General features: G+C 45.4%; 1 protein-coding gene across 1 annotated transcript in view; it reads left to right on the forward strand.

Moving 5' to 3' along the window:
- The first annotated feature begins 10707 nt into the window (after positions 1–10707).
- The window catches only part of LOC122942136 (peroxidasin homolog), a 68919-nt gene continuing 65783 nt past the window's right edge, over positions 10708–13843 (forward strand). Inside the window, exon 1 of the mRNA XM_044299632.1 lies at positions 10708–10964. Coding sequence (XP_044155567.1) covers positions 10804–10964 — 161 coding nt within the window. The 5' untranslated portion in view covers positions 10708–10803. The remainder of the gene's footprint in view (positions 10965–13843) is intronic.

Below are 13843 nucleotides of genomic sequence, written 5' to 3' on the forward strand. Positions count from 1 at the left end.
TTTAAAGCGCTATGAACGCCCTGAACTTCAGATGCCTGTTTATTACAGTAAAATAAATATGAATTATAAGCCATTTAGAATAGTTTAACCCAGGGATGCTCAACCTGCGGCCCTCTAGCTGTTGCAAAATTACAACTCCCAGCATGCTCGGAAAGCCTACAGCTATCAGCCTACAGCCAAGCATGATGGGAATTGTAGTTTTACCACAGCTGGAGGGCCACAGGTTGAGCTTCCCTGGTTTAACCCCTTGCCGACAACAAAAAAACTGATCAGTGTCTGACCAGAATAAGATGATGCTGACCAGCCAATCACAGGGGGGGGTTGCTGTTTGGTCTCCCCTGTAAGTACTGTAATTGAGTGATATAGCATGGCAGCCATTCGCAGCACCAGAGGGGGACCAATTTGTCTGTGTGCAAGCTGTGGCCAGTGTATGCATCACTGATCGACACCTGTGCTCAGTTTTTGGCCCAGGAGGTTCTTTCTTTCCTTCTTTCCCAAATTGGGTTTTTTCACTGTAACGGTACCTCAAGGTATCTTCAAATGGGACATGGCACCCGAAAACATATTAACTTGAAGTACAATGTGTCACGAAGAAACATTCTCCAAATGGCTTGGATAAGTAAAAGCATTTCAAAGTTATTCCCACAAGAGACACGTCAAATTTGCAAAATTGGGCTCTGGGTTTTAGCACTTCAGCAAATGGCATTTATCATGTAGGCAAAGTTAAAAGGGTTTCCTGGGAATTAAGAACCTGAAAATACTTAAAAGGGTTATCCGACATACCCGGGCCCCTCACACACAATGTACTTACCTCCCTCTCCGACACCCGTGTTGCTTCAGACGCCTGCACGGCCACTGCTGCATCTCCCTGTTCATGAGGAGACATAGAGTATAGAGAGAGGGTGGGGAGGTGGATAAGGAGCAGCACCTGTATGTGTAGTCTCCATTACCAGTTTGTCCTTTCTGTACTTGATGTCTCCTTATGAACTCCATTCCCACAGAGATGCAGCTAAAGATGAACTGTATTGAGGATCATAATCCCTGACATGTAGAACAGAAAGGAGGATGAGGCAGCTCTTTACCTCAGTGCTCTGAAGGAACTTGTCCTCCTGTGTGATTAGGACAGGTTTTGTGTGTACTAATAGGGCAGCGGCCATTTTATTTCTCAGAATGATTGCTTCCTAGATAAAACAACAAATGAAAGGTATTTATTATATTAAAGTAATATTTAAGTATTTTTATTTTCTTAATTCCCTGAGAACCTCTTTTATATAAGGCACTTACAAATGTATTGTGATGTATTTGTTCATATTGCTTCCTTTGCTGGCTAGATTAATTATTCCATCACATTATAAACTGCTCGTTTCCATGGTTCCAACCACCCTTCAGTCCAGCAGAGGTGGTAGTGCTTGAACACTATAGAATAAAAATGCTGGACTGTGCGTACACTCTTGGTCCAAGTCACCAGAGAGGCCTGAGCTTTTTCCTATAGAGTGGAAGCACAGCCGCCAATGCTGGATTGCAAAGGTGGCCGTAACCATGGAAACGAGCAGTGTATATCGTGATGGAAAAATGAATCTAGTAAGTAAAGAGGCAATATGGATAATAAAAATACATTAGGAAGTGCCTTGTATTAACTTTCTCTACATTGTCATTTCCTGAGGTGAGGCACCCCCTTTAAGGTGAATACTGGTTAAAATGGTTATACAAAAGGTTAATTACAGGTTTACTGGTTTACCATTATGGCCTGTGGTGGCCAAGCAATATCATGCATTCGTATTGCATCTACATACAATTTCAGTTGTTAGGATTTTGTAATGCAGCACCCCTAGGAGTACATGGGCCTATACATTACCTTTTGGATTTTATTATGGCGGTGTTCTACCATAGAAACATTACAGGGTTAGGCCTCTTTCACACGAACGTGTGCGCTCCGTGGCCTTATTGCAGACCCGCAATACACGGGTGCCGTTCCATGGGCATTCCGCATCACTGATGTGGACCCAGAGTGCTTCCGTGGGGTTTCGTCCTGTACTTCCGTTCTGCAAAAAGATAGAACATGTTCTATCTTTTTGCGGAACGGGTGGATCGCAGACTCATTAAAGTGAATGGGTTCGCGATCCGCTGCGGCTGCCCCACGGTTGGTGTTCGTGCATTGCGGCCTGTGAAGAAGGTATGCAAATGAGCTGTTATCAAGCTCTGTGATTAGGTGCCTCCATAAGGAGATATAGTACCCCCTATGGGTTATAGCGTGGCTGTGTAAACTAAACTGGGAACTGTTGGGATGCCATGTGCTAATATTCGTGTATAAGGCCTTATATTCACCATTAAAGGTTGTTGTTTTTTTAAAGTACAATATTGATGACCGATCTTCAGGTTAAGTTATCAATATCTGATTGGTGGGAGTCAAACTCTAGTCATCTCCTACTGGACAGCTGTTTGAAGAGACTGCGGCGCTCTTCATAGGCCTATGGTGTCACTTTCATCAGTCACATGGCATAGGCACAGCACAGTTCCATTCAAGTTAATGGACCTGGTGCCCACAGGAGTGCCACAGCCTATTCAAACAGCTGATTGGTGCGGATGGTGGCAGTTCGATCCCACCGACTTGGATAACCTGTCCTGAGAATATTTTACTCTCCCCCCCCCCCCCCCCCAAAAAAAAGAGGGGCTTTACACATTTATTACCCAATTAGTTCTGCTGGCAGGACTCGTTCAACACGAAAACTAAAAGCTCACCATATAGATGCTGTTGCTAGTAGAAATTAACCTGCATTTCCTAAGAACACTTGTGCCTCAAGAAATGAAGGCTCCTCCTTATACTTTATGGATGACATAGAAGATGGAAGAAGTTGATTTCCCATCGCCAGCAGACCTCCCTTTTCCATTCTTTGATTACAGAGTGGGGCAACAAAATATGAACGGTAAGATTTTTATATTATTACACGATGAGGGGCATTTACTATCGCTTTTACTCCAGAATTCGGCCAAGGAAAAGTCACATGCTGTATTTGCAGCCATTTTTTAGAAGTGGCATGAAAAGGGGTGTTGTGAGGGGATGGGCCAGAAGGGCTTACACATCTGTCTTTATTCATACCAGTTTTCAGGCAGAAATAAGGATGGGGACCTACAGCAGTTAGAAGGCAGCTGTAGACTTGCGCTGGGTTCAGACCTTCCCGCTAAAGTCTATGTACGGGAACGCGCGACAAGACGCCCCAAAGAAGCTCATGTACTTCTTGGGGCGTCGGGCGTTTTACAGCGCGATCGTACGCGCTGTAAAACGCTCAGGTGAGAACCATTCCCATAGGGAATCATTGGTTCTTGCCTGTTGAGCGTTTTATAGCGCGTAGGAACGTGCTGTAAAATGCTCAGGTCTGAACCCAGCCTTAAAGGGGTTGTGTCACTTAAGCAAGTGGCATATATTATGTAGAGGAAGTTAATACAAGGCACTTACTAATGTATTGTGATTGTCCATATTGCCTCCTTTGCTGGCTGGATTCATTTTTTTGTCACGTTTTACACTGCTCGTTTCCATGGTTGCGATCGCCCTGCAATGCAGCAGCGGTAGCCATATTAGCACACTAAAGAAGAAAAGCTGTAGCCTATGTGCGCTACCATGGTTCCGGCCACCAGAAAGGCCAGCGCTTTTTCCTCTAGTGTGCATGCACAGCCACAGCTGAGGGACTGCAGGGCTGTTGTAACCATGGAAACGAGCAGTGTATAATGTGATGAAAAAATAAACCAAGTCAGCAAAGGAGGCGATATGGCAATCCCAATACATTAGTGCCTTGTATTAACTTTTTTTACATATTATATGCTATTTGCTGAAGTGACACAACCCCTTTAACCACCTCCGGACCGCCTAACGCGCCGATGCGTCCGGAAGGTGGTTGCTTTTCTCCTCCTGGACGCATCGGCGCGTCATCTCGCGAGACGCGAGATTTCGCCGCAGCCGGCCCGCACATGCGCATCGCGGGCCGGCATTTCTTCGAGAAGCATTTCGTCAGGACCTGCCAGCCAGCGATCATTGGCTGGCAGGTTGCTGATTTTCAAAAAAGCCAATCACAGAGCAGTATAGCAGATCATATTAGTAAATATGATCTGTTATATGGCTGCCTGCTCCTCTGCTGGTTCTTTTCGTCGGTTGGATCCAGCAGAGGAGCAGGCTTCACAGTGAGTACACCAACAGTACATACTTAGCCCCAGATCACCCCCCTGAACCCCTATTAACCCTTTGATCACCCCTTCTAGCCCCTGTCAATCACTAGTGAAAGGAAAAAAAGTGATCAGTGCAAACTGTCACTTTTTTTTTTCACTGGTATTGACCGTTAGGTTTTAGGTATAGTTTAGGTCCCTTGGTTAGGTAGTTAGGGATCAGTTAGCGCCCAGCCCACCGCACCGCAGTCCGTTATTCGCTGATTAGCGTATCGCTAATCAGCATTTGTACTTTTATAGTATCTGGAAGTGATCAAAACTGATCACGGTCAGATCTATAACTGTATTAGTGTCACTTTAGGTTCGCCCTCCACCCAAAACGCAGTGTTTGCCCGATCAGGCCTGATCGGTCGCCCACACGTGCGTTCGCCCACACCCGCCCCACCGCAGTGACAAAAAAAATTTTTTTTTTGATCGCTGCACATCCACTTTACACGCACTGCGGCGATAAAAAAATCACTTTTGATATTTTTTATCAACCGCAGCGGCCTCCGGTACTTCGCTAGCCTCCCCTTTGTAAGACAGGCTTGCTTTTTTTACCTGGGTAGTCTCAGGGAATACCCCTAAATTTAGTTGCCCACATGTCAAACAGGGGCTATTCCTCTGAAGAGGCCTACAGGCTTCTGACCCAGTCGGATGAGGAGTGGGAACCCTCATCTGATGAATCCAGCGGGTCAGAATACGAACCTGTAGAAAGCAGCGGCTCTCTGACCCAAAGTTCGGACGAGGAGGCTGAGGTCCCTGATAGAACCAGGCGTACCCGGCCCCGTGTTGCTAGACCGCAGGTTGCGCAGGATCCGCTTCAAGAGCATCAGAGTGGGGCTGGTGCTGCCGGATTACGTGGTGAGGCATACACCAGCAGCCCAGCCCATCCTGGACCTAGTACCAGCACTGCCGTACAACCTGGTGAAGTAGCGAGCACCAGAAGGGCAGTTGAAGCTGGTACGGTGGCACGAGCAGTAGTGACCCCGTCGCAGCCACCGCAAAGACGTGCCCGTAGAGCCCCTAGAATCCCAGAGGTGCTGGCAAACCCTGATTGGCAGCCCCCAACTTCAGCCGCACCTGTAGTTCCCCCTTTCACCGCCCAGTCTGGAGTTCGGGTTGAGACGGCTCAGATCGGTTCGGCCCTGGGATTTTTTGAGCTGTTCTTGACTGCGGAGCTTTTAGACTTAGTCGTGGCAGAGACAAACCGGTATGCCATACAATTTATAACCGCTAACCCGGGAAGCTTTTATGCCCAGCCTTTCCGGTGGAAACCAGTCCAAGTTTCCGAATTTAAAACTTTTCTGGGCCTCCTCCTCAACATGGGCCTGACAAAAAAACATGAATTGCGGTCATATTGGTCCACGAACCCAATTCATCACATGCCCATGTTCTCTGGTGCAATGTCCAGGACACGATTTGAGACCATCCTGCGTTTCTTGCACTTTAGTGACAACACCGCCTCCCGTCCCAGAGGCCACCCTGCTTTTGACCGGCTCCACAAAATTCGGCCCCTCATAGACCATTTCAACCAGAAATTTGCAGATTTGTATACCCCTGAGCAAAACATCTGCGTAGACGAGTCCCTAATACATTTTACCGGGCGCCTTGGCTTCAAGCAATACATCCCAAGCAAGCGCGCCCGGTATGGGGTCAAATTGTATAAGCTCTGTGAAAGGGCCACAGGCTATACCCACAAATTTCGTGTCTATGAGGGAAAAGATCAGACCCTGGAGCCGGTCGGTTGCCCTGACTACCTGGGGAGCAGTGGGAAGATAGTTTGGGACTTGGTGTCACCCTTATTCGGCAAGGGGTACCATCTTTATGTGGACAATTTTTACACAAGTGTGGCCCTCTTTAGGCATTTGTTTCTAGAACGGATTGGCGCCTGTGGTACCGCGCGAACTAGTCGCGCGGGCTTCCCCCAACGGCTCGTTAGCACCCGTCTTGCAAGGGGGCAGAGGGCCGCACTGTGTAACGAAGAACTGCTCGCGGTGAAATGGAGAGACAAGCGTGACGTTTACATGCTCTCCTCCATTCACGCAGACACGACAATACAAATTGAGCGAGCAACCCGTGTCATTGAAAAGCCCCTCTCAGTCCACGACTATAACCTCCACATGGGAGGGGTCGACTTCAATGACCAGATGTTGTCTCCGTATTTAGTTTCCCGCAGAACCAGACGCTGGTATAAGAAGGTGTCTGTATATTTGATTCAATTGGCGCTGTATAATAGTTTTGTTCTCTACAGTAAGGCTGGGAGAACTGGATCCTTCCTCAAATTTCAGGAAGAGATCATTGAGAACCTCCTGTATCCAGAAGGTTCCGTGCCCCCATCCACCAGTGTGGTTAGCCGTCTACACGAGCGACATTTCCCCAATGTCGTTGCTGGTACCTCAACCCAACCGTCACCCCGAAAAAGATGTCGTGTCTGTAGCAGGAGTGGAATAAGGCGTGACACCCGGTATTTCTGTCCTGACTGTCCCGACCACCCTGCCCTATGCTTAGGGGATTGTTTCCGAAAGTACCACACACAGGTACACCTAGCATAGGGATCATCTCACCAGGATAGGCACACAGGGCTATTAGGGCCCATTCACTCACACAGCTGCTGCAAACGTCTCCTTTCACATGGGACAAAGTGCATAACGCACTTCGCCACATCTTTGGGCGATTTGCGCTTTGCACATTGACCCATGGGGGAGGAGAGGTTTGTTCTATAAAGGTAAAAAAAAAAAAAAAAAAAAAAAAAAACAGGTAAGCAAACAGGTTAATGTTTAGTTCCAAAAGTTAAAGTTAAATGTTCTGTTCCAAAGTTAATAAAATTATTGCGTTGTGGCCTGGTTTTTTCTTTTTTTTTTTTTTTTGTCTTTTTACCTTCCAGGTGGACCAACCGATGAACTAGCTGCAGCACCGATGTGCATTCTGACAGAAGCATTGCGCTGCTGTCAGATTACACGCAAGTCGGTGTATGCGGCGCTGCAAGACGGGATTTTCTCCTCTGCAGTGACAGATACGTTTGCCGAAGCATACGAGCTGAGGAGGAGGCGGCGTTCCTATGCTTTGGCAAGCACTTTGTATATATATATATAAAAAAAAAAATCCCGGCAATGATTTATTCATCCACATCGATTGATGCGAATGGAGAAATCTGGTTTGCCAGGGCATACGAGCTAAGTGGGTATGGATGTAGGGCGGAGCTCCTATGTCCTGGCAGACGCCTTTCCCCTCCATTTTTTTTTTTTTGGCAGAGATTTTTTCATCCACATTGATCAATGCGAATGAAGAAATCTGTGCCGTTCATTTTTTTCTTTCAGCCCAGAGGCTGAACGGAAAAAAAAATCTCATTACCTGTATGCTCAATATAAGGAGAATAGCAGAAACTCCTAATGCTGGCCATACATGTAATGATTGCGGAGACCCTCAAATGCCAGGGCAGTACAAACACCCCACAACTGACCCCATTTTGGAAAGAAGACACCCCAAGGTATTTGCTGAGGGGCATATTGAGTCCATGAAAGATTGAAATTTTTGTCCTAAGTTAGCGGAAAGTGAGACTTTGTGAGAAAAAACAAAAAAAAAATCAATTTCCGCTAACTTATGCGAAAAAAAAAAATTCTATGACCTTGCCAGGCCCCTCATTGGATACCTTGGGGTGTCTTCTTTCCAAAGTGGGGTCACATGTGGGGTATTTATACTGCCCTGGCTTTTTAGGGGCCCTAAAGCGTGAGAAGAAGTCTGGGATCCAAATGTCTAAAAATGCCCTCCTAAAAGGAATTTGGGCCCCTTTGCGCATCTAGGCAGCAAAAAAGTGTGACACATCTGGTATCGCCGTACTCAGGAGAAGTTGGGGAATGTGTTTTGGGGTGTCATTTTACATATACCCATGCTGGGTGAGAAAAATATCTTGGTCAAATGCCAACTTTGTATAAAAAAATGGGAAAAGTTGTCGTTTGCCAAGATATTTTTCTCACCCAGCATGGGTATATGTAAAATGACACCCCAAAACACATTCCCCAACTTCTCCTGAGTACGGCGATACCAGATGTGTCACACTTTTTTGCTGCCAAGGTGGGCAAAGGGGCACATATTCCAAAGTGCACCTTTCGGATTTTGCAGGGCATTTTTTACACATTTTGATTGCAAGGTACTTCTCACACATTTGGGCCCCTAAATTGCCAGGGCAGTATAACTACGCCACAAGTGACCCCATTTTGGAAAGAAGACACCCCAAGGTATTCCGTGAGGGGCACGGCGAGTTCCTAGAATTTTTTATTTTTTGTCACAAGTTAGCGGAAAATGATGATTTTTTTTTTTTTCTCTTTTTTCATTACAAAGTCTCATATTCCACTAACTTGCGGCAAAAAATAAAAAATTCTAGGAACTCGCCATGCCCCTCACGGAATACCTTGGGGTGTCTTCTTTCCAAAATGGGGTCACTTGTGGCGTAGTTATACTGCCCTGGCAATTTAGGGGCCCAAATGTATGAGAAGTACCTTGCAATCAAAATGTGTAAAAAATGCCCTGCAAAATCCGAAAGGTGCACTTTGGAATATGTGCCCCTTTGCCCACCTTGGCAGCAAAAAAGTGTGACACATCTGGTATCGCCGTACTCAGGAGAAGCTGGGGAATGTGTTTTGGGGTGTCATTTTACATATACCCATGCTGGGTGAGAAAAATATCTTGGTCAAATGCCAACTTTGTATAAAAAAATGGGAAAAGTTGTCTTTTGCCAAGATATTTCTCTCACCCAGCATGGGTATATGTAAAATGACACCCCAAAACACATTCCCCAACTTCTCCTGAGTACGGCGATACCACATGTGTGACACTTTTTTGCTGCCAAGGTGGGCAAAGGGGCGCATATTCCAAAGTGCACCTTTCGGATTTCACCGGTCATTTTTTACACATTTTGATTGCAAAGTTCTTCTCACACATTTGGGCCCCTAAATTGCCAGGGCAGTATAACTACCCCACAAGTGACCCCATTTTGGAAAGAAGACACCCCAAGGTATTCTGTGAGGGGCATGGCGAGTTCCTAGAATTTTTTATTTTTTGTCGCAAGTTAGTGGAAAATGAGACTTTGTAAGAAAAAAAAAAAAAAAAAAAACATCATCATTTTCCGCTAACTTGTGACAAAAAATAAAAAGTTCTATGAACTCACTATGCCCATCAGCGAATACCTTAGGGTGTCTACTTTCCGAAATGGGGTCATTTGTGGGGGTTTTCTACTGTCTGGGCATTGTAGAACCTCAGGAAACATGACAGGTGCTCAGAAAATCAGAGCCGTTTCAAAAAGCGGAAATTCACATTTTTGTACCATAGTTTGTAAATGCTATAACTTTTACCCAAACCATTTTTTTTTTTGCCCAAACATTTTTTTTTATCAAAGACATGTAGAACTATAAATTTAGCGAAAAATTTATATATGGATGTCGTTTTTTTTGCAAAATTTCACAGCTGAAAGTGAAAAATGTCATTTTTTTGCAAAAAAATCGTTATATTTTGATTAATAACAAAAAAAGTAAAAATGTCAGCAGCAATAAAATACCACCAAATGAAAGCTCCATTAGTGAGAAGAAAAGGAGGTAAAATTCATTTGGGTGGTAAGTTGCATGACCGAGCGATAAACGGTGAAAGGAGTGTAGTGCCGAAGTGTAAAAAGTGGCCTGGTCATGAAGGGGGTTTCACCTAGCGGGGCTGAAGTGGTTAAGGGCGCATCCACATTAAATATTTAATTTTTTTCCACATCCGATCTGCATTTTGTGCAGGTTGGATGCGATCCCATTCACTTCAACAGAGCTGCAAAAGATGCGGACAGCACGCAGTGTGCTATCAGTCTGTCTGTTCTGTGACGCCTGCAAAAAAACAAATAGAACATCTTATTCTTGTCCATTTTACAGAGAAGAATAGGACTGTTCTATAGAGGCCAGGACGTTCTGTTCTGCAAACTGTGGAACTCATACGGCCAGTATTTGTGGACAGCAAAATGGCCTACGGTCGTGTGTATGAGCCCTAAGTGTGTTGCACAGACTGCCATAGAATGCGATAAATTCATGAGGCCTGCACCTCACCATCAATTTATTGTATCCTCCGTCAGCACAGAGGGAATCAGGACCGGCTTAATACACCAGTCTTGATAAATGTCCCCCTATATGTATATCTGCAGTTTTATAGCATTAGTAGAACAGCTCGTTCAGTACACCTCATATCAAGAGCTGACATTTTCGGTGTAGACATACAATAGGCCCTTATCACTGGGTCCAGCAGGCACCTGCCACCCCATCCTTCACTTCAACCAGCTGTAGCACCAGAAGTGAGCTGAGCACCTGTCGCCATTACAGCAGAAAACCCCATTAACAGACCTATGCCCCCCCCCCCCCTCTTTTATCAAGGGGGTCTGTTTAACAGTCTTAATAAATGACTTGAAATCAGTCCGAGGGCAAATTGGAGTATGAAAAGCTCCATAGAACACAGAAGGAGGGAACATGTGTTTGGGCAGAGGGGTGTGAGTGAGATTAACAAGAAACACATGTTCTCCCTCCTACAGAGGTTTTGGAAGGCTCGGTCCTCCTTACTGATCAGACCTTGAGACAACACACCGTTATGAACATGCAGTGGGGATTGTATGGACTGCTTCTCTTGCTTTTACCACCTCAGCAGGGGGCAGCATGTCCCAGCCGGTGTTTATGCTTTCGGACCACTGTAAGGTGCATGCATCTGATGCTGGATTCCATCCCCGATGTCCCAGTCCAGACCACTGTACTGTGAGTCGTCACTGTTATTAGTATTCATGCTATGGGAATCTGTGCGACAACTCTCACCTTTCCCATTATCAATAGGCGTGTGATCAGTATTATAGTAGTTAGATTCTTGACCTTGGGGGGCAGTGTTATAGTAGTTACGGTATATTCTTGTACATGGGGTAGTATTATAGTAGTTATATTTTTGTGCAGAGGAGACAGTATTATAGTAGTTATATTCTTGCACCTAAGATGCAGTATTTATTCTTGTATAGAAGAGCAGTATTATAATAGTTTATATTCTTGTACGTAGGAAACAGTATTATAGTAGTTCTGTTCTTGTACATAGAGGATGTATTATAGTAGTTATATTCTTGTACATATGACAGTATTATAGTAGCTATATTTTTGTATATATGTTTATAAGTTGTGACTGGAATAAATTTCTTGTCCCTCTATCCCCAAAAAGTTGGTTTTCCATATTATTGTCCTGTTTTTATATACCAGTGTGATGGTGTTGGGCACCTGCATCCTGGCGCCTTACTTCAGCTTTAGGGGGAATTCACACGACCGTATCCATTTTGTGGTCCACAAATTGCGGGTTCAAAAAACACTGATACCGGCCGTGTGTGTTCCACAGTTTGCATGTCCTTCCCTTTTGTTAGAAATGCGTGTTCTTGTCAGACAAGAACAAGATGTGTTTTGTTTTTTTGCGCGGCCGCGGAATAGACATTTGGATGCGGATAGCACACTGTGTGCTGTCCACATCTTTTGCAGCCCCATTGAAATGAGTGTCCACATGCGATCCACAAGAAATGCGGATTGGATGCAGACCGAAAATACGGTCGTGTGAATGCCCTCTTATAAAGTGTAGAAATGACGTGCTTCGGACCCTGATTTCCCACAGGCTGCTTTCTCTCTGCTTAGTGATCCTGATTACATACAGACACCCACTGACATTCAACTTGCTTGTTTTGTGTCCTGAGGCCAAGCATGTAAAAGAATGCATGATGTAAGGCGGCTGGAAATGTGCATTCCGTCACTTGAAATTCCTTTCGAGAGGGAGCCAGTGTGATTTGCGTATATTCTCCAACAGCGTGACATGGGTGACTAAGTCCAGAACCAAGCAGGGAATGTACAGGTACTACACATTTTCCCTGCCACAGAAATTAAATAGTACATGGTGCCCATACAAATAAATGGCTGACCATATATGTCCATGAGTGTAGGCCACGCCAAGAAATAAAGGTGTGGGGAGATCCCAAACTACATCCCCATTGGTTACATAGCAGATGGGGATTCAGCACTCTGCTGATCATCTGCTCGAAGAGAACACAGTGCTCGTACAAGCGCTGTTCTTTTCTCTTAACCGCGGCAAGTGTAATTATACCTTCACTGTTCCATTAACTAGTAAGGCTCCCTCCTATTAAAGTGAATAGGGATGGCAGAGCTGTAATTACAACTGCTGGTCACTGCAATGTCGACGGCTAGCAGGTAAACAGTGAAGAGACCACAGCGCTCATATGAGAGCTGTGTTCTCTTCAGATGCCGGATCGGCAGAGGGTGCTGGCAGTCGGCCCCCTATTAATCTGAAGTTGATGACCTATTCTAAGGGACCATCTCATCCACTGCATGCATATAAAAAAAAAAAAAGTACTATATTAGGAATGAAAATAATGTTTGGCATCTCCCCACCCCCACACATACCAGACCATGGCTGTGCTGTGTGGCCATACACGTTTTCTCTTTTCCCCAGGCTGGAATATTCCTTCCTGGTTTGTCATGTGTTTGCTGTCCCATCATTCCTTAGGGCAGTGAGAGGTGTCTTGACATTAGCAGATCATGTGACACTAACCACACCCCTTGTTCTTACCACTGATATGTCCCACGTTAGGGCTCTTTCACACTTGCAGCAGGACGGATCAGGCAGGCTGGCTGCCGCCGGACTAAAAAGTCCTGCATGTCTGACTTTTTAGTCAGGTGGCTTTCGCTGTGCACCGCTGTGCTGCGCCGGAGCTCAGCCCCCGTCCCCATTATAGTCAATGGGGACGGAGCGGCAGCTCGGCGAAACAGCAGAAGGACGGATCCGACAGGGAGATCAGCCTGCCGGATCCGTCCTGCCGCAAGTGTGAAAGAGCCCTTACAAAGTTCCAATGCAGATTGTAACTGCAGATGAATATCAAAACATATTTCCACGGTACAATGGTAGGCTAATAAACTTAGAATAAGGCCCCTTTCAGACGAGCGAGTTACACACTCCGAACTAGCAGCGTGTGTCTGGAGCTCCCGTCCTGACCTCCCAGCACTGATGTATTGGGTAACACTGACGGCATTATGTCAGTGTTATCCAATACATTCCAGACCTCTAAGAGTTACATAGCATTATAAATCATCACTCGCGCTGCTAGACTGAAAGGAGCCTAAGGCAGTTTTGATAATTAGTTGTATTTGGGGAAAAGTGATATAACAGTAATATCTGTTGGGTAGGATACATTTATATTAGAGGCACAAGTTGTAGTTCAGTGTAAACATGACACAGGACAAACTGAGCCCTGCTACATCCGATTTTCACGTTGACTGATGTACTTTGTATTTGTTTACCTACATCCCCCCAAAACTAGGCATTCCCTGAATATGATTTAAATTATTAGACAGTGGGGTTATCATGGGCCCTATAGGGTGCAAAGCCTCCTGGTCTTATTTGGTACTGCACTAGTCCCATCTTCCACTGGGAGTCTGAAACCGTTCATTTTGGCAGAAATCCCTCCTAATTAGCAACTGTTCTTAGCTCTTGTGTTTAAGAGCAGTGTGTTGCTGGCCGACCTCTCAGGCTCAGATGGCTAGAAATGTGTCTGTGATTGACAGTGACTGTTGTTATATAGACCCTCTGGTTGCAGTCTTTG

The sequence above is a fragment of the Bufo gargarizans genome, chromosome 6 (genome assembly GCF_014858855.1).
Source record: "Bufo gargarizans isolate SCDJY-AF-19 chromosome 6, ASM1485885v1, whole genome shotgun sequence".
Classification (NCBI taxonomy): domain Eukaryota; kingdom Metazoa; phylum Chordata; class Amphibia; order Anura; family Bufonidae; genus Bufo; species Bufo gargarizans.